Below are 18,826 nucleotides of genomic sequence, written 5' to 3' on the forward strand. Positions count from 1 at the left end.
CAAAAGTTCGACCAAGGAGGACAGGAGCCGCTGCCAAGGAGTCTGAATTGATCCGTATCTTCCAGTGTGGGTGTTGGCAAAAGGGGCCTCGTTCGACCACCGTTGCCAGTTGGGGTCCGCACCTGCCATCAGCATTTTGCGGCAGGTACGAAACGAGGATTGGATCTTGTTAATCCGAGTGAATTCCACCAGGAAGGAACACATCTCGTTCTCACTGAGAGATCTGTTCTTTATCCTTGAGATGAGTAGTTCGTTCTCATCGTCATCAGAGCTAGTGAACGCCATGATGATCAGGAACTGAGTGCCACTACAGAGATAGTATGTGGAATCAGTTTCGCTAAGCCACATTTTTCCTGAGTCCGCCAGCTGTTCGCAGACCGACACGAGTCGGTTCCAATTCAGCGGTAACTCTCTACCATTGTGCCTCCACCTGTTGAGGGTGGTTCTCAAGTCATGGGCCAAATAGCTCGCATGGGTGAGGAGTTGAGGAACTAGTGCAAGACTTGCCAGTCGTGCGTATAGGAGCCGACATTGGATGGAGAAATCGGAGGAGGTGTCGAAACCCAGTATCTCGCGGCCCGATTTTGTGTCGGTAAGGAAGTCGCTAGCGGTCCGGTGGATGAACTCCAATTCTGTCCTGGTTGCCACACGGAATATTCGGTCGTATATGTGCCCATACCAGCTGCAACCGGACACGTATGCGTTATTCACGGCAGATACCGTTTGAATCAGCCCAACACAGTATATGTTCAGCTTCTTCTCCACTTCTCTGCACTGTTGCAGCATGTCGTCCTCGCGAACTAGCTTCGACCGGTCGGCCAGGGCATGCAACACTCTGTCCGCAAGGCGTGTTGTCGCAAGCATGATGTCAAAAGCATTAATTTCTTCCATGGCGACTTTCGATGCAAGAAGCATCTTGAAATAAAGTGCGGCGGTCTGACGGTACTCAGATGGGTTGTCCGCGCCGGCTCTTGCCCACATATCTTTGTATAAGCCGTCCAAGCCTTGAGGCAAACGGTGAACTCTCTCTTGCAGGACATAAACACTATCTTCATTCCTGAATCCCTCGTTGACACTCTTTGTTGCAAGAATGAGCCACAAGAATACCCCTTCGGCTTTGTCGGCTAATTGTTGGATGAGGTCATTCTTTTCAGCAGAAATGGCCTCCTCAGGAATCTTGACGCGCCCTTTTGCATATGCCATCAGATCTTGATAATTCAGGTCTTGAAGTCGTAGTCGTGGATACCTCGACAATCGCGTCTCCAGTATATGGGGATCAGGCCGGCTTGCCAGGCATAGTTTGATCTTGCTCCTCTGTGACAGCTCAATGGCCCAGTCCAGAAACTCTGGAATGCCGTCCTTAGTCCCATCCTCTGGTTTGATCTCGTCGATGCCATCCAAGAATAAGCAGACGCCATTTTCGTACGAGCCCAACGTCCTTATAAATGCCAAATGAAGCTCAGCGCTGGACCAATCCGTGTAAGAGCTTTTCTGGCCCGAAACAGATGACATGATCTGCATAGACGCGTTCGAGTCATTCTCCAGTAGCTGATACAGCAGCGAGCTGAGGAGACCTTCCATGTTTCTCTGCATCGGGGAGCCTGGTAGCCAAAAGTAATGGGATACAATCGCACAGCCCGGACTCCAAATATTGAGGTATTTCTTTGTCCGTTCATCAGCCAAAATGTACTTGACCACTGTCGTCTTGCCTGGGCCTGGCTTTCCGCTGATCCAGTAGATGACATCCGTCGAGCTGAGCCAGTTCGAGAAGCTATCCCACTTGATTCTCCAGAAAGCTCCGTGGTCGCGATTCTCTTCTTCTTCCGAGTCAGTGACATTCGAATCTGAGACAGTGCTCCAGGATGCTTCGCCGGCGGTGTCACTTGCCCCGGTGTTGAATGCGTCTCGGGAGTCATGCTGTCCATAATCGCCCATATTGTGGTCAGAGATATGTTCTTCGTCGGAGTTGTGACCTTGGTCCAATTCCATTTCGTCATCCACTTCACCAGGCTCGTTGCTGTCGGAGTCGTAATCTCCATAAGAGTCGTCATACTCATCGGAGCCGGAATCGTCGTTCGACTCTTCGTCGTTGTCACCGACGAATATCCACTTCAATGTGTCGCCATAGGCAGCGTCGATCTGATTTCGACGCTGATTGAACCCTGGATATTTCAGGCTCTCGAGGAAACGCTCGCGGACTCGTTCGTCCACCTGTGCACCTTCCAGTGCAGTGAGGCGATCCACCTTTTGGTCGACCAACCCCACTGCCTCGTTGATTCGTTCGGCCTCAACTGAGATGTGCTTTCGTGTGTTCAGACCTTCTGCAGCCACTAGCTCGGTCGTTTCTCGTCGGCCTTGTCTGTACTGTTCGATAAAGAAACGGAGCTCCCGTCTCACGCCGGTGAACTCAACGCCAGCTGCGTTGGTACTTGACCTGATCGATTCAGATACTATTAGCTGCAAGCTGAAGATGTTTTGAACGAAAGAGAGGATACCAAGAGGGTAGACAGGTGACTGGAAAGACGAAGAAGAGCACGTGGGAAGCGGATGTCCATCATAGATGGTGTAGGGGATCTGGAACAAATCGATTGCTCGTGACTGCGAAGATCACCCTGACGACAATGAAGGCTTCGGGTGATCGAACAAGATTCTGAAGCTTACCACACTTGCGCCAAAAGGCTTGTTTGCATCCGTTGTCCTCCGCATCTAGGTTCCGCCTCAATCTTTCCAATCGGCGTTGTCGCCAGGCGACTCTTGTCGTGACCTTGAGCGCAGACACGAGGCTCCCCTTCCTTGCATTTTCAAACAAGAAACGCAGTTCCTCGCCCAGATCGCTTGCTGCAGTAGCGCAGGTAGTGGCTGATTTGAGTAGGATCTCCTCGTACTTCTTCCGTCCAGGTTGGCTGTGCTTTTTTAACTCCTTTGCCAGTTCCTCCAGGACAGCAGCGCCTTGTTCGAGTTCTTCGTCTGGCTTTCCGCCCTGATAGACTACCTTGATGCGGTCGATTGTCTTCTTCCCCAGCTCTGCAAGCTGGAGAATGTTGCAGGCAAGGCCTAAAGCTGCGATGGGCTCAAGGCCGGACATTTTGGCTTTTTTCTGGGATTGTGGTGCTTGGGCCCTGGGCGTTCCAGCTGGAGGTACTGTTACGATTATCCGAGTGGTATCCGGTGATATCGGGCAGCCTCGGCCTGTTTTGTCTATGCAACAAGCTTGCTATGGGCAGGGTATGAAGACGTCAAAAGAGCTGAGAGCGAAGACCTGGTGAAGTCTTGCGGTGCGGACAAAGAGGAGAAGAGGGGAGAGCCGAGGAACCGTCAGCACAGAGCCCCGGAACGAAGTCGATTGGTGGTGGCACGTAAAATGTTGTTGTGTAACTTCAGAAAGTGGCGCTGCTGTCCATGCAGGTTGATGCCCAACCTAGACGCAAGGCAGTTCTCTTTGGCCACAGTCTTACAGTAGACGAACAGCATTGCGGCTATGAGATTAGGAGGTCAGGGTATAGATGTATTTCATATGCTAAACAATGAAGCTACAGATTCAAATACTTAAAGGTGTATATACTCAAGTCTATACTCAGCAATGGCATGGGTTGGAGTGGTGGCAGTTCTGATGTGATGATACGTGCCACATTACCTTGATTCGCCACAAAAGAATCTGCGCGCCTGGAATCAACGCAAGCCAAGCTAATGTTCGATTCTAATTACCACATATTGGCTACTGGATACGGTTGAGTGGCCTCGAGAGGCACAACGCTGCCCGGGCCATGGCGCAGGATAGTGACAATGGTATATTTGAAGGACTGACCCATTTCAGGACAGAGCAAGACCCAAGTTCCCATGGACAGTTCGGATTATTCCGGCAGTGCTTAAAAGATGGCCTCGACTGAGTTTTAAGAGTCCCCATTCAACTTCACGGTCATTACCAAGTGTATGCTAACAACTGAGCATTCCAAGGTAGGCTTGGGCTTACGAATCTTGTACACCTTAACACTGAATGTGATCAAAATACTAAATCTTGCAGCTAGGTATCCAAACTGATCCTTAAGTTGCGACGGATGGCTGCCACCGCATCATATACCAAGCCATGTCAGGTTTGTCGCCCCACTCCCAGATATCGTATTGCAAGAACCCCTGCCCCTCATACAAGGATTTCCCCATTGGAGTTGATTCAAGAAGAATCGGCACGTCCTCCTTTCGAGCCCAATCCTGCCCCCATCTCAGCAGTGCCCCTCCCGCGCCACGACGGCGGAACTCCGGCGCTACCGCAAGCTCCTGGAGGTGCCAGTACTCTTCTGGCTCGCTGTCGGAGTCGCTGTCGTCATCCATATCGCTGAGACTTTCCCAGAACGCGCTAAAGCGCTTCCTGTCCACGACAGGGTTGGACCTATCGCGAATTGCCTCGACGAGGCCGCAGTTCATTATCCGTTTCTTGAATCGTTGCATCGGCGACACACCGGCGGTTGCATCCCGCAGGCCCAGCGCTTGCAGCCGCCTTTGTGTCTGCTTCGTCTTCTTGGCTGACTCCCGAGTCCAGATGGCATATGCCGCTGGCGTGGCGCCCTCGTAGCTGACTTTGCCATTCATATCGTGTACTTGGGTGATAGCTTCGGCAACCATAACCCAGCAGAGAGATTGGTTGATGTGAGAGTCAAACCTTTGCTGGTATAGTCTCTGGTAGGATCTGTAGTGTTGCTTCCTCTTTGGATACATGTAGGAGTCGAAAAGGTCGTCCAAAAAGGCTGCGGCCGCGACCTTGGCCAAAGCCTGCCGTTCATGTTCAAGGGCGGGACGTGTTCGGAGCTTCGTTGTCATCATCGTCGGCAATTTTTGATAGTGAGCCCTTAAAATAGTAACTGAAGTATGCGGTGACAGCCTTGCGACGCATGAAAATTTGTTTCCTATACTGAAGTATCGTGTGAGGGGTGTGATGTTGTGTTTGCGAGATTCAGTCGCTGAGACTTACGATCCATGTCCTCTATTATACTCCTGGGACGTGCAAGCTAAAAAGAAAAGCAGCTCACATTGGTACCCTTTCGACCAATAACATGCAGTCACGCGTATGCCTGGAAAGGAGTCTTCGAAACAGCAATATTCCTTCTTCGATAGCTTTTCCCGGCAACGGCCGATTGCGGCACAGTCAGGGAGCGGAACCCACCGCAACCTCACTTGACTACCAGAAACAGAGCGCCGTGTCTCATATCCCTTCGCCTTCATAAAAGGCGAAGCAGAATCGCCGGTGACTCAAAAGATGGCTGTGGGCTCCTTGACTCGACTTATACTCTCAGATTTTACACAAGATCATAGGGAGCACTGCATACTTGGAATATTGCGAGATGACCAAGGTGCGCTGTTTCCAATCACCTATGCATTTGCGGGTGGCTTGGCGCCGCTGCATGTTCATAGGTATTCCCTAACACGGAGAACAGCAAGCCTGCGCCGCCTGGCTGTCCGCGCCAACGAATCAGGGAAGGCCGTTTTACGCCGCGCAGCATCAGCACGACTCTGACAGCTGATCGAATACCGCCACAACGAGTAACCTCACACACAGTGGGAGAGTGGTGTCTCCATGGAGCACAGTTCAGAGGCGGGCAAGTTGCATCCAGCAGATTTCTGTTGGCTGTAAAGTAGGAACAGCGCAGTACAAGCTAGCTCAAGCACACCATTCCATGGCCTGAAGACATAATGACTTCTAATTTTAGCGTCCTTCTCGCAGTCTCGTTGATGAACATGGCAGTCAATGCAGGGTCACGTGAATAAGGGTGTTCGTGCGTCTTTGAAAAGGGTGCAAAGGAACGTTAGTGTTATGTCTGCAAGTATAGTTGATTATGCAACGTTCAATACATTTCATCAGTTGCCTTAAACTTTTATATAGGGGGATGTATATCCGGTCCAACTATACATCGCTTCAAGGAGGATTTCCTGCCGCAATCTTGCTCGCGAAATTTCACTGCTAATTCTTTTGATCACAGATCGGGCTGCACTCGGAAGGTGTAAAAGGAGTCAAGGTTTCAGGCAGCACTTTGTGAGACTGATGCTCACCTGTTCTTCTCTTGGCTTGTCAATCTCTTCACTCCGTCATCCAAAGGCATCTCCACAACATTCTTAACAACAACATCAGAAGTCGCGGCGTAAGCACCGACAGTCAATGTCTCCCCAGAGGTCACAGGATCACCCCACCGGATCTCCATCCCCCCATCCATATTCAAAGACTCAAACCTGTTCTCAAGACCAATGTAGTCTTTATACTCATCGGGCATCGCGGACGCCAATGCAGTCGTCTCCGCGAACGGGTGCAGCTTAACCATATCCTCGCGGAACTCCTGCGCCGCCTCGATGTTCTCTGCGCCGCTTACCGAGAAGGCCTCGATGGACTTGTGCGCCGTGTCCAGGAAGGTGTCGACCTCACTGCCCAGGAACAGTGTCGACACCGTTCCTTTGATGAGCAGTCCCGTCAGGGCCTGCACCCCGGCATTCCGGAGGGACACCATCTCCATCAGTTTCCTCTTGCCGCCGACGCTTCGGCTCAGCTGGCTCAGCTTGTGCTTGGTGTATGTCAGCTCGGTGACGTTGATCGCTAGCCCGACCCCGGCGTGTGGCATCACGCAGAACAGTGTCCCTTGGATCGAACACCCAAAGAGGGAGGCTGCGAGGCGGCGGAAGTCTGCACAAGGGATGCGGTCAGCAAAGGCTTACCACGGAGTGATTTAAAAGACCACGTACGGTTCTCGATAGTTTCTTGCATATCGACATGGACTGCGGGGGGGATGCCGAAGGTGTTCGCGGCAGCTTTGTTTTCCCGGTTGGAGGCCATGCCCTCTTTGATGAGTTTGAGGGACCCGTGGGTGATATGGTAGGTGCTGCCGATGGCGAAGCCGGTGCCGCTAGCTAAGCATGTGACGGCTGAAGCGCCGGTGAAATCGAAGAAGGCGGTGCCGAAGCTCGCCATGGCGACTGCACCAGCTGCCTTTGTTTTGTCTCCCCTGGCCATTTTAGGTTGACTGTGAGAGAACTGTAGTTGCTCGAAAAAGCAGAATTAAAAACAAAGAAGGAAGAACTCCGCGAGCTGATATGGCGATCTTAGCGTTTCTGCTCTGAAGAATGCAGAAGCCTTGTCAAACCGCCGCCAACTCAGACAGCCTGATGAGCATAGCTATATAAGCATTTCATTATTTACAAATATATGTAGTATACTATCCTATTTCAAATAACAACTTTCCTAGCTGAATGTAGGATTCTCCAGGTTCCACAGATCCTGCAGCCTCATACAGCAACACTCTCAGGACTGCGTGCGCTGCACGCAAGGCGCAGCTGGACGGATATCAAATTCCCAATGGTGTGTAACACACCAATCTGCAGGAAACTTTGGCGCCAAAAATAGCGAGTGAGATTCCATGTACAAGCATCCCAAATGTTTCGCTGTCATACAGTCGGTAATTGGTCAGTTTGTTGCCAAGTCTTTCTCACCAGGAATTCTCACTGGAAGAACATACTGCTAGACAGTGGGTTTCTCCAGATCTTTTGAAGATCTGTACACTTTGCAGCTGATTTGTATGGGCAAGCTACCTCTTCCTGAAAAGGCATAGTTGATTTGTATCTACAGGGAAAAAACATTTGGAATGCTTGTGTGTCTGTGTAACGGTAAGCCCAGATGTGCACGTGGCGTTGCTGAGCATCATCCTGTCAGCAAGCTGCTGAAGAAAGAATTGCATAATTGGCACAGCCTGATAAACAGAGAAGAGTGCTGCTATTTTTGGCAAGCCCGACGGCATCTTCCGGACTTGAGAGTACGCACTACTCGCCAATAAGTTCGGTTTTGTGGTACGGACAAGCTGGGCCTGATTCACGAGTGTGGACTCCTTTACCCAGAGCGGCTAGACGAAGCAGTGGTGAGTAAGTAGTGGCTCCTTCTTAGCAGCTGTCGTACGGCAGCATCAATGGTGGCACGGCTCATCCGACTCCGACAGGTTCTTGTGAGCAAACGGACTCTGGAGACAGATTATCCCAGACCCGAACGACAAGATGGTGGAGATCTTCAAGCAGAGCTTTATCGAAGCTGTCATGTATTAATAATACTCTGGTCTGGCTGCCAAGCGTGCCCTTTTTACGCCCTCTTCTTGATAATATCACTAGCCTTCTCAGCAACAGCATACATAGTAGCCTGCAAGTGCGCAGCCGGGATGACAGGCAGTATGCTCGCATCAATAATACTCAACCGCTCCGTCCCATACACCCTCAGCTCCGGGTCCACAACCCCGCCCAGCTCGCGCGGCATCATGGGGCAGCTGCAGCTGGGGTGCGCGAACGTCGGGTTCAGTAAGCCGGCGCCCAGCAGCGCCTCGACCACGGCATCCTCCGTGGTCGCACCCGCGCCGGGGACAACCTCCACGGGTGCCAACGATGCGGTGGCATCGCTGGAGTACACCCGCCGCGTGTACCCCACGGAGGCGAGCAGCACGGAGCGGTCGAAGGGGTTCACCAGCGCGTTGTGGAGGACGTCGGGGATGCCGTGCGGGTCCGATGGGGAGAGGTGCACGGTGCCGCGGGACATTGGCTTCATGATCGCGTTGGCCATGACGCCGCCGCCCGCGGCCGGGAGCTCGGCGGCGGCGACGGTGCCGGCGCGGAGGTCGGCGGCCAGGACGGTGCGCTGATGCTCGAAGCCGGCCTGGAGGGCGGTGTTGTCGGCGTAGATGGCGGGCAGGTGAGCGGTGGGGTCCTGGGCCTCGAGGGCGTCGACGAGGGACGCGGAGGCGTTGGTGAGCATACCCAGAGAGGGGAATGCGATGTAGGTGGCCTGTGCCTTTGTCAGGGGCCCGGTATGATTCTGGTGGTAGAGGTCGTAGGCCTCGTTGAAGAAAGACGTGTTGGTGGATGGCTCCGAGGGGGTAGGGAACGTGTTGTTCACTGTCCAGCTGATGTATGCCACGGGGTGGTCCTGGAAGTTGCTCCCGACCGCCGGGAAGTCGATCTTGGTCTCGACGCCGGCTGCCTCGAGCACGGCCTTGGGCCCGATGCCGCTCAGCTGGAGGAGCTGCGGGGTGAAGACGCCGCCGGCCGCGAGGATCACCTCCTTGTTCGCCGAGAACACCAGGGTGTCGTTGTTGGACCGGTTCAGGACCTTGACACCAGTCGCCACAAGCGATGAGTTGCTGCCGGTGGTGTCGTCGAAGAGAATCTCCCTGACCTGGTGCATGGGCAGGAGCTTGAGGTTACTGCGGGAGGACACCTTGTCGTAGTACGCGTACAAGGAAGAGGAGCGTGTCTTGTTCGCGGGATCTATGGACGACGGGGCCCAATAGTGACCCACAGCCTTTCCAGTCGCATGCTCCTCCACAAATGGCAAGCCAAGCTCGTCAAAAGCTTCGATAATCTTGTCTGTGGCAGGTCAGCTTCCGGAGTCGTATCCTCATCCTCACGATTCGGTGTGCATACACAAGTCAGGGGCTTGCCACTCGGGATAGCTGGCTTGCGCAGGCCCATCTTGGCCCCATGCGGATACGTCGTACGAGTAGTTGTACTTGGCCTCAATCTCGGGACTCGGCGCTGTGAATGTCACAGACTGGGAACGGGCAAAGTTAATAACAAGACGCATCTAGGACAGCCACCGGAGCAACGCACCTTTCTCATGTAAGGGTTCAAGCCTTCCCATCCCCAGCCTGGGTTCCCTAGAGCCTCGAATGCGTCGATGTCGGCGACCGAGGGGTAGTCCCAGGTCATTCCATTGACCTGCGACCCGCCCCCGATAACCTGTGACACCCTGACGCCGAATGTTTGGTTGCCTAGACCCGGTTCCGGGACGGAAGGGATGTCGCGCAGATTGCTTGGCCCGGACGTGCTGATCACGGTGGCATAGTACGGTATCTGCGTCTTGTTACTGCGATCGAACGTGCCGTAATCCAAGACCAAAACCGATACTGTTTCCTGGTTAGAACAGTTTGAGGGAAAGTCCCTTGGGGTCATCTTACCATCAGCATCCTCGGACAGACGTGCCGCTGCGACGAGGCCGGTGAGACCTCCTCCGACAATCACGTAGTCATACTCGGCATCCGCATTCTCGGCGGTCGCACCGGCCACCAGAGCGGCAGAGGTGCACACAGCGCCCCAAGACAGTAGCTTTACCATGTCGTGCAATGCCGAGGGGGGTGAAGTGAAGTCTTTGCGGGAGTCTAAAGGGACTGACTGTACACGTGAAAAAGAGAGCGGGCTGAAGTGGGATTCTCCATCGTGAGCTTGATGCTATATACCTAGTGTCCTTCACCCCGGTAGCTAAACGGTGAGGGTGGGCCAAGTGCGAGGCCTCGGTCTATCTGTGGATCGTCGAAATTCACAGTCAACTAGTATGGTTGTACGACTTGCGACTTGCGCAGCGTGTACATGCGGGCCATGTCTTTGGCGGACAAATTACCATGCAAGGTGTCTCCGCGTTCTAGGCTGCTTCCTGGGCCGCTAGCTCCGATTTTCCCAGCACATGCAGCTAGGTACACCATGCCTTTCACGATGCTCTTCGGTTGGACCTGAGAGCCTCTGAGGCGCTGCGCCGGAAGCGATGAAAGAGAGATGGCTTCTGGAAGGCCCCTCGGCAGTTGAACAAGCAGGAACCAAAGCTGTGCACGACGCTCTCCTCGTCATTTTGCTTCATATGGTGCATGCATGTCGCCGTGGCCTCCGCATGTCAATGACAACTCGACTCATGATACTCCCAGGCCATCTTTCGTAGCGGTGAACGCATCTTATTGGGCCACAGCAGTATGAGCCCCCGTCCACTCGACCATGCAAGCGAGAATCCTTCAGGCGGGCCGAGTGGTCGGATCTGGAATAGACTCGGCAGCCATTCCGAACCAGCACCCAGCACGCAGGCATGGTTTGCCACTCTCTGTTGGCTGCAGCCTGGAGGCTTCGAAGCGAGATTTGCCAAGGCGATTGCGAGCTACTCATGCACGTCTAACACCATGTCAGCATGTCTGCAATCATGAACGTCTTTAAAAGTCCTTCTAGACCTTCTGCTGCTTCTAGACCGTGGGAGAGCATGCGGGTGTCCGCCCATGGCCCACGCGGACAGGTATCTTCGCACATTAGTTTGCATGGTGGGGTGGGGTTCATTCTGGGCTTTGAAGTGAAAGACTCGGCACGGTGGTGTCAGTCTTTCCACCGGCCACTTTGGTAGCTGCTGACTGCACGTGTGGCGACATGGGCCTCTGCTTGAAACAATTTGCGATCGTTTCCGGTAAACACGAGTTGTATCCAGATAGATATACTAGCAAGGCTGTCGGTTGGTGCCGGCCGATCGAAAATACCCATGATAGAATGGACTTTGATTCAGCAGCAGTTTAGGATTTCGACTTGAGAAACTCCAGGAGGGCTATTCAAGTGCGCTCAATGCTCTCTCAGATCCCAAGACGATGCTCAGTGGGCTCACCCCATGACAGGTGCGCCGACTCGGAGGGCCTCCGGAGCCGCCGCCGCAGCTATACCGATTTACTCACTCTCTGAGTAGGTTTAATAGTTTGGATAAATTTACTAGTGGGATTTAAGATCGCTGGGATTTGAATATTAAACATATTTAGGTGGCTTTTCAATACACAACAGAGATATCTTGTAACGCTCTTCATGTATGACATCATTGTTTCTTGACATGTCTAATTGCGGACACTGAATCCATCTAGTGAGCCGAATTGCATCCAGGAAAGCACCCGAGCCTTGTAGTCGAGGGGACCAGTCCCCCATGGCATGCGCTTCATCTGGGCCTCAATCTGCTCGGGAGACTTTTCTTCGAACGCATCCTTGCGCTCTGCATTGAAATATGACGGGGTGCAGGTCGGCATGACGCTGAAATAGAGCGCCCTGCGTTTGACCTCGTCGGTCCACATGGCCTCGGCGGAGAGGTTTGCCTCCACCACAACCCGGTCCGCAACGAGGGCTTCCTCGCGTGCCTTGGTGATAATGTGCGCGACGACTCTCGCGGTCAGGTCGGCCGTAGAAGTGATGTTAGGAGTGGCGCCGGCATTGATTGGCTATCGAGTTGAATGTTATTTAGCACGGTTCCTGACGCCGGGAAAGAAGTAGTTCGGAAAGCCGTTGGTCGCCGAACCGAAAAGAGTGCCAAAGTCGGGCCCCATCCACTTATCCTCCAAGTTGCGCCCATCACGCCCGATGATTGGGACCCGTGTCTGCTGCGACGGGCAGCCGCCTTTGTGTCCTGCGATCGTGAAGCCCGTGGCGAACACGATGAGGTCGACCTCGTACTCCTTGCCGTTGGCCACGAGACCTTTCTCAGAGTAGCTTTCGATGCCCTTGCCGTCGGTGTCAACTAGCGTGACGTTCTCGCGGTTGAAGATGTCGAGGTATTCGTCGTGGAATGCTGGCCGCTTGCACCAGCCACCGTACCAGGGCTTAAGCTTCTCGGCGACGGATTTGTCGCGGACCTTGCTGTCGATGTATCGCCTCAGCTTTCGGCTCGTGGCAAATCGAGCTCGAACATGGCTGCGTGGTGTTTTTCTACATCCTGCGGCTTGATTATCTTTCCGCCTCCTCCGGAGATTCCGGAGAAAGTTCGCGTCTCAGTCCACTACCGTTTCGCATATTAGCCGCGGAGTATTTCAGTCGAGACAACAAGTTAAGAGGGAACATGAGGCTCAAAGGGGCGAATTCAGTAGCTGCTTACACCGTCCTTGATATGATCGATAGGGTCCGGGACGTTGGACACAAACGAGTCGAAGTGGTCCATGCGGTCTCTCTGCCATCCCTTGCCCGTGGCCACCTTGGACCACGTGTCGTCGGTTGTCTCCGTCTGGCCACGGGGCCCTATATACGACGGCGTGCGTTGAACCACGTATAAATGCTTAGCCCACTTGGCCACCTCGGGGATGATCTGCACAGCCGTCGCGCCGGTTCCAATGACGGCGACCCGCTTGTCGCGCAACTTGACCATGTCAGGCTGCTCCTGCGAGCCCCCGACGAGCCCCCAGTCCCAACGGGCCGAGTGCACGATGGGCTTGCTCTGGCGGAATTTGTCGAGGCCCGGGAGCTTGGGGATGTGAGGCGTCGAGAAGGGACCCGCGGCGTGGATGACGAACTGGGCGCGCAGGGTGATGTCCTGCGCTTCGCGGCCGGGCCCGCGCTCCTGGGTCATGCTCACGACCCATCTCGCCGAGGTCTCGTCCCAGACCTGTTTCTTGATGACGGTCGAGAACAAGCCGGTCACTCCATAGTGGGCAGCAGCACGCTCGTCCTGACCGCGGATCTCTGCACCGTAGGAGTTGGAATGGTCTATTAGTATTGCAGTAGTTTCCCCGGAAGCTCGTGAACCGCGATAAACTCCGCGGTATACTCACTATCTATGCTTGGGATGGTATCCAGTCTCTTCAAGCAGAGGGAGGTAGACGTAGCCCTCCACATCACACATGACACCAGGATATCGGTTCCATTACCAGGTCCCGCCAAACCCGCCGTCGTTGTCGACGCAGAGGACCTTCTCCTTTGGAATGCCAGCCTCGATGGCGCGAGCAGCAGCATGGATTCCAGTGTGGGCGGCCCCGATGACGAGCAGCGTCAGCTCGATGCCGTCCTGGGCCTGAGGGGGCAGCCCCTGGGCCGCGATGGCATCGTAGTCGATGAACGGGTTCTTGTCCAGATCTTGCAGCTCGGGAGACCAGAAGTCGATGAACTGAGCGAGGTTATCGCGGCGGAGGCGCTTGTCTCGCTCGGCGTCGTATTTCTTCTTCAGGTCCTCGTTGGCAGCTGCCATGACTACAGTGACTTATGGTGCGTTTCGATGGTGTGCTTCTTGGGCGGGGAGTGGCCGATCCTCACGGGCCGATGCAGCATTCTTCTTCATCTGCCTGAGACATCTTTTATCCTGTTTGGATCTTGCCCAGATGCCGGTTTTATACCTTGACGCCCGGGGACTTAAGCTGTCCGAAGTTCATGCAAATTGAAGCAGCTACCAAGTCGGGCCCACGCCCAGATGCCAGGTTGCGGTGGTGCCATTCATTGCGTACACTAGTTTTGGGAGCTGGCAGAAGCAGGGTATACATTCTTCCTGATAGAAGCGTTGCCCAATCTCATGAGCTTGAGCACAAGAAGGTACATTGTGCAGTAGACTCTCGTGGCATTTGTGTAACCGCCGACTGTCCGAACTTACACAGACAAAGCATGTGCAAACGGAGCTCTCTCAACGTATGATTTCAGGGTTTAGCACTACGGCACCGCTTCGGCTCCGGTCACATCTGGCGAATGGAAGTTAACGCCATGCATTGCCCCATAATTGATCACCACCCCGGAACGGACCGATGGCGTTCCAAGATGTATCGGAATCGCTGGAATTCAAATCCGAAACTTGGACTTATCACATCCATTAAGGCGCATACCATTCAAACCAAGATCGCGAGGTCGACGCTGCAGTCTCAGGACCGGTGCAAAACAGAGTACATGTGAGGACAGCGCCGTTCGCCTCGGATTACATCAATACAATAGCGCTATGCAGACGGTGATCCGTGTTGCGGCCGCCACGAGAGGCAATGGAATTTATCGTCGTTTTCCGTCGTTTTCCTAGAACTCAGTCGAACTGTAGCATTGAAAATAATACCGCGGTTCGATCAACATTACGAGGTCACATAGGCTGTACTTTTTTGCACTTTTGAGGGAGTGAGCGATAGTGTGCCGTTAGTAGCGGCGCCGCCGGCTATGCCGCTACCGAGTGGCAGTACGGATTGACACGAAAGAGAAATTATTCGAAATCGAGTCTAACGCCTTTTTGAATGCGCCATATTCCCAAAATGACAAAGACACCAATATGCTGGAGCGTGCCTGGTCTCCAGGCAGCGGCTCTCCCGCCTGCCAGGCTGAGCACATGGTGCAAGGATGTGGAGAGAAGAGATGGCGTTACGGACGGCCAAAAAGCGAAGGCACCGTCGCAAGAACGGTTGTGCACGTCATCTCTATCAAATGGGTTGTAGTGTAGCTACTTCGCTGTGAAATCTTGTTAGAGTCGTGCTTATAAGGCTAGTTTTGTTTGCCTTGCGCTAATGTAGCTGGGGAGCCTCCTCCGCTGGTTCAGGCATGTGTGAAGCTGACCGGACAGAGACTTTGCAAAGAACAAGAAGGCGGCCGACAGACTGCGGGTGCCACTTCTTACTCTGGTTGTCCTTTTTTGCCCACCGTGATTATTTGCCAGGAGACCAATCGATACCACCGAGCCAGCTCTCGGACACATCTCCCAGTACTTTCCCACAAGCCCAGTGTCAAGATGAGGCTAGTCACTCAACCAAATGAGCTTGGAAGGTGAGGGAGGTTGCGTTCCACCCAGAACCTCAGAACTTCTTTCCATTGAGCAATTCGGATGGCGATTGGCTACGGATGGACTGGTTGTGTTCTCTTGTGGCGTTGAAGGATCTGTTGGTACAGGGATCAACTGGGTTGGCGCACCTGAATCCGTGGGCCCCACGCAAGGGCTAAAACGCATGTTTACTTCCGCTCTGCCGTTACTCTGAGTGACTGGCCACCTTTCATTTCCTCCTCCTCCACGCTCTTTCTCACTCATCAGTCTGTCATTATGGCGCTGCCAAAAATCCACATCTTTTATCGCATCTGGTTCTTATGGCTAGACCCTGCTGTACTAGCCGTAACAGTATACGCGCTTGTGTTTACCCCTCAAGTTGTGCTGGACGCCTTTGTTCCGCCACCTCTATCGGCGTACAACCCCGACCAGGGCTTCCTCCTCCACCAGCTAGCCGCTTTATATGCATTCGTGGCCATCATACTCGGAGGCGCCCTACGCATCAGCAAGGATATCCAGGTGTGGAGGGTCATTATCACGGCAGTCCTGGTTGTTGACATTGCAATGCTTGCCAGTAATTATGCCACTCTGGAGCAGCAGGATCGGCTGAGCTTGGGAGCTATGCGCTCGGCGGACTGGTCCAACATCCTTTTCACTGGATTGGTCACTGCAATCAGGATTCTTTTCCTGGCTGGGGTTGGTGTCCAGAATCTCAAGTCGAAGAAGAAGTGAGAACCCAGATGACCCTTATTTGTGTGCTCTGGGAGGACACTGCAGGGATTTACACAAAAAGGGACGATCAGAGCAACCCACTGCAGGGCGTGGGAGGCGAGAGCGGCGTGAACGAGCTTGGCTAAACTCGAGAGGCTTGGGACAGCGCCATTGGCGAGAATATGATGATGGACGTTGTCTGTGTTATCATTTTGACACGCGGTTGGAGGGTACAAAACGGCCGGCGAAGGAAATGGGTGTGAGATAATGACAACTTACAACCACTGCCCTGTATGACCGCTGCTCTGATGAATCCTTAAGGTTGTTTTGCAGGCCGCTTTAGCGGCGCTCGGAAATTCCTATGATTACTAAGAGGCCAGGCAGCAGCAGTCAGCAAGACCAGCCTCTTTCAGCTGTCGCCCATTTCTGTTCGTCTCCGGTTGCTCACAAATTTCCCTATAAGCCTTCATCGCGTGAACTATATCCTCACTCTGACGCATATTAGTGCGTTTTATTTGCAGCAATGTCGGCTAAAGAGGCGACTCTTGAACCTATTAAGACGGCCGAAGAGGCTTCATCCTGGCACCAAAGTAGCCTCTACGAGCCCTTGCCTCTTGGAAGATACATCAGATTCCTACTCCTCGAGCCAGGTGAACCGGACGATCCTATCGTCTGCAAGCTTCACACATCCGGACTTGATGTTGCTCATTTCGAGGCTTTATCTTACGTTTGGGGAACGCCCTCAATGACGGAGCGTATTTCGTGCGATGACAAAAGCATCTACATCACGGTGAACCTGAGGGATGCCCTCGTCCAGGCTCGAAGCAAACTTGAGCCTCGCGCCCTATGGGTCGACTCTATCTGCATCAATCAGGAAGACAGGGAGGAGAAGGGGCTGCAGGTGGCGCTCATGGCTGAGATTTACAGAAAGTCTAGCTGTACGGTCATATGTCTGGGCCAAAATGATGCCGAGGCCCATGCCGTAGCTGCAGCAGGTTTGCTCGCCGACGTGAACGCCATGATGGATCGGGTGCTGCAGCACAAGGGCTTCTCTTGGGAGCCTGACAGTTTTCCGGTACCAGATCCAGATGATCCTCTCCTGTCGGATGCACGATGGGAATCCGTTGCCATCCTCACAGGGCAGCCGTGGTTCCGCAGAGGCTGGGTGGTGCAAGAAGCAGCACTGGGGCCAGACGCGCGCATACTTTGGGGCGACGTGGAGATCGACTGGCTCCAATTCTTGCGTGCTTACTCTTGGGTTCACCACAGAGCCATTACGATTCATTTCAGGGTTTTTGGCGACCGGTCGATATCTTGGTTACATCTCATGCCCTTTCACCTCAGGCGGAAGCAAGAGACGATAACGACCAGGCCTGCAGGTCACGATCCGTCTTTGACAATGCTGCAGGTTCTGGACTGTGCAAGGGTCCTGAGTGTGACCGATGCAAGGGACAGGGTCTATGCTTGCCTCGGTCTACCAAATTCCACTCCAAGACCGCCTGAGTTGATGCCAACCTATTATGGGACACATCTAGAGGTGTACCGCGAGTTTGCCTGCGAATATTTGCAGTCGACGCATATGGACCTCGACATTCTTCTCTTCACTCAACACGACGAAGAAACATTGAGCGATGCTGAATTCGGATCTTGGATTCCTCGCTGGCATCTCCACTACTCTGCAAGTCTTTTCAGAAACAACATACGACCTGTTGCGCCCCTATCTTCCCATGCATCATCGGGCGCCAGAAGGCCTTCGTTGGTCGACCAGAACACGCTGAAAGTCCAGGGTGTGCGTATAGGAACCGTCAGATTCGCTTCTGAGCTGTTTCTCTACCACAGCACAGATATCGAGACAGTCAAGCATGTTTGGCAGGATGCTACATCAACGAGCTCTGGAAGAAACGAGGAGTTGAACTACAACTCTCATGCCTCCACCCTCGAAGCCATGATTCAGACCCTGACAGCAGGGAACTACAGGGGTTCTCTCGAAGCTTGGGCTGAAAAAGAATCCGAGTATGCAGACTTTTTGCAGGCAGAAGACGGGATCAAGAGCGAAATCCCTGTGGGCGTGTCAGAGGTGCATGAAACTCTCCTGCAAACCGCCCATAATCGGAAGCTCATCGTGACCGACCGAGGACACTACGGCCTTGCGCCACTTACCACACGTGCAGGCGACGCCGTGTATGTCATTATCGGTGCGAAAATGGTCTTCAAACTCCGTGGGACGGAGCGAGATCATCATTATAGGTTTGTTGGAGATAGCTACATGTTGAGCAAGGCAAGGCCTGAAGATTTCAAGCTTCTGAAACCACTTGGCTTCAACGAGAAATTTGATGACTGGGTCAACTGGGGCCTCGAAGAGGAAGATATTTATCTTTGCTAGAGTACCGACAGACAAGGCTCACTCGCAGGCGTCTTGACATGACAGACACTAAGTTTCAATCGGTTGCATTCATGGAGTTCCTTTTTGTACTTCCATTTGTTGCAACAGCAGCTTACCTTGCTTCCGTCTCCTAAATAGGTGGCTGAGTTTCTCTTCCTTTCTAGGATTCCATTTTTGAGACGTTGTGCACGTCTATAATTCTGGCAAGAGAAAATTCTGCCAAAGAACATATTATCGGTTGTTTGGATTCCGTCTCATTCCATACTACATGCCCCTTGCTCGACTGGTGTTCTTCCACGATCTCAAACAACGGATTATTGCTCTGTCTCCGTTAATGGCCCTTCAGCCAGCAGGCAGATGTCCAAATCGTGTTGTGGTGCATGAAGCATATTTTGCTCCCAATAGGCTGTTGGTAACTGAGCAGGACTTGTTTCACAATTTGGGCGTGATTAACACTG

At 53.3% G+C, this 18,826-nt stretch overlaps 7 protein-coding genes across 7 annotated transcripts; 2 read left to right on the top strand and 5 right to left on the bottom strand.

Annotated features, from left to right (window-relative positions):
• Nucleotides 1–265: 265 nt before the first annotated feature.
• Nucleotides 266–3,085, bottom strand: INS49_005423 (uncharacterized protein; the record flags this gene model as incomplete). Its single annotated transcript, XM_043166203.1, has 3 exons — nt 266–271; nt 379–2,591; nt 2,662–3,085. 3 exons carry the CDS (start codon nt 3,083–3,085, stop codon nt 266–268), a joined length of 2,643 nt encoding a protein of 880 aa, XP_043017235.1.
• A 956-nt stretch (nt 3,086–4,041) lies between these two features.
• Nucleotides 4,042–4,815, bottom strand: INS49_005424 (uncharacterized protein; the record flags this gene model as incomplete). Its single annotated transcript, XM_043166204.1, has 1 exon — nt 4,042–4,815. The coding sequence occupies one exon, from the start codon at nt 4,813–4,815 to the stop codon at nt 4,042–4,044; it is 774 nt and encodes a 257-aa protein (XP_043017236.1).
• Nucleotides 4,816–6,035: 1,220 nt separating this feature from the next.
• Nucleotides 6,036–6,988, bottom strand: INS49_005425 (uncharacterized protein; the record flags this gene model as incomplete). Its single annotated transcript, XM_043166205.1, has 2 exons — nt 6,036–6,661; nt 6,721–6,988. 2 exons carry the CDS (start codon nt 6,986–6,988, stop codon nt 6,036–6,038), a joined length of 894 nt encoding a protein of 297 aa, XP_043017237.1.
• A 1,113-nt stretch (nt 6,989–8,101) lies between these two features.
• Nucleotides 8,102–10,122, bottom strand: INS49_005426 (uncharacterized protein; the record flags this gene model as incomplete). The annotated part of the gene is made up of 4 exons (XM_043166206.1): nt 8,102–9,375; nt 9,433–9,559; nt 9,619–9,914; nt 9,966–10,122. The coding sequence occupies 4 exons, from the start codon at nt 10,120–10,122 to the stop codon at nt 8,102–8,104; spliced, it is 1,854 nt and encodes a 617-aa protein (XP_043017238.1).
• A 1,514-nt stretch (nt 10,123–11,636) lies between these two features.
• On the bottom strand, nt 11,637–13,744 carry INS49_005427 (uncharacterized protein; the record flags this gene model as incomplete). Its single annotated transcript, XM_043166207.1, has 6 exons — nt 11,637–12,011; nt 12,048–12,426; nt 12,477–12,565; nt 12,662–13,242; nt 13,332–13,339; nt 13,428–13,744. 6 exons carry the CDS (start codon nt 13,742–13,744, stop codon nt 11,637–11,639), a joined length of 1,749 nt encoding a protein of 582 aa, XP_043017239.1.
• Nucleotides 13,745–15,266: 1,522 nt separating this feature from the next.
• INS49_005428 (uncharacterized protein) lies at nt 15,267–16,006 on the top strand (the record flags this gene model as incomplete). The annotated part of the gene is made up of 2 exons (XM_043166208.1): nt 15,267–15,279; nt 15,627–16,006. 2 exons carry the CDS (start codon nt 15,267–15,269, stop codon nt 16,004–16,006), a joined length of 393 nt encoding a protein of 130 aa, XP_043017240.1.
• Nucleotides 16,007–16,730: 724 nt separating this feature from the next.
• Nucleotides 16,731–18,368, top strand: INS49_005429 (uncharacterized protein; the record flags this gene model as incomplete). The annotated part of the gene is made up of 1 exon (XM_043166209.1): nt 16,731–18,368. One exon carries the CDS (start codon nt 16,731–16,733, stop codon nt 18,366–18,368), a length of 1,638 nt encoding a protein of 545 aa, XP_043017241.1.
• Nucleotides 18,369–18,826: the final 458 nt, after the last annotated feature.

The sequence above is a fragment of the Diaporthe citri genome, assembly GCF_014595645.1.
Source record: "Diaporthe citri strain NFHF-8-4 chromosome Unknown scaffold_17, whole genome shotgun sequence".
Classification (NCBI taxonomy): Eukaryota; Fungi; Ascomycota; class Sordariomycetes; order Diaporthales; family Diaporthaceae; genus Diaporthe; species Diaporthe citri.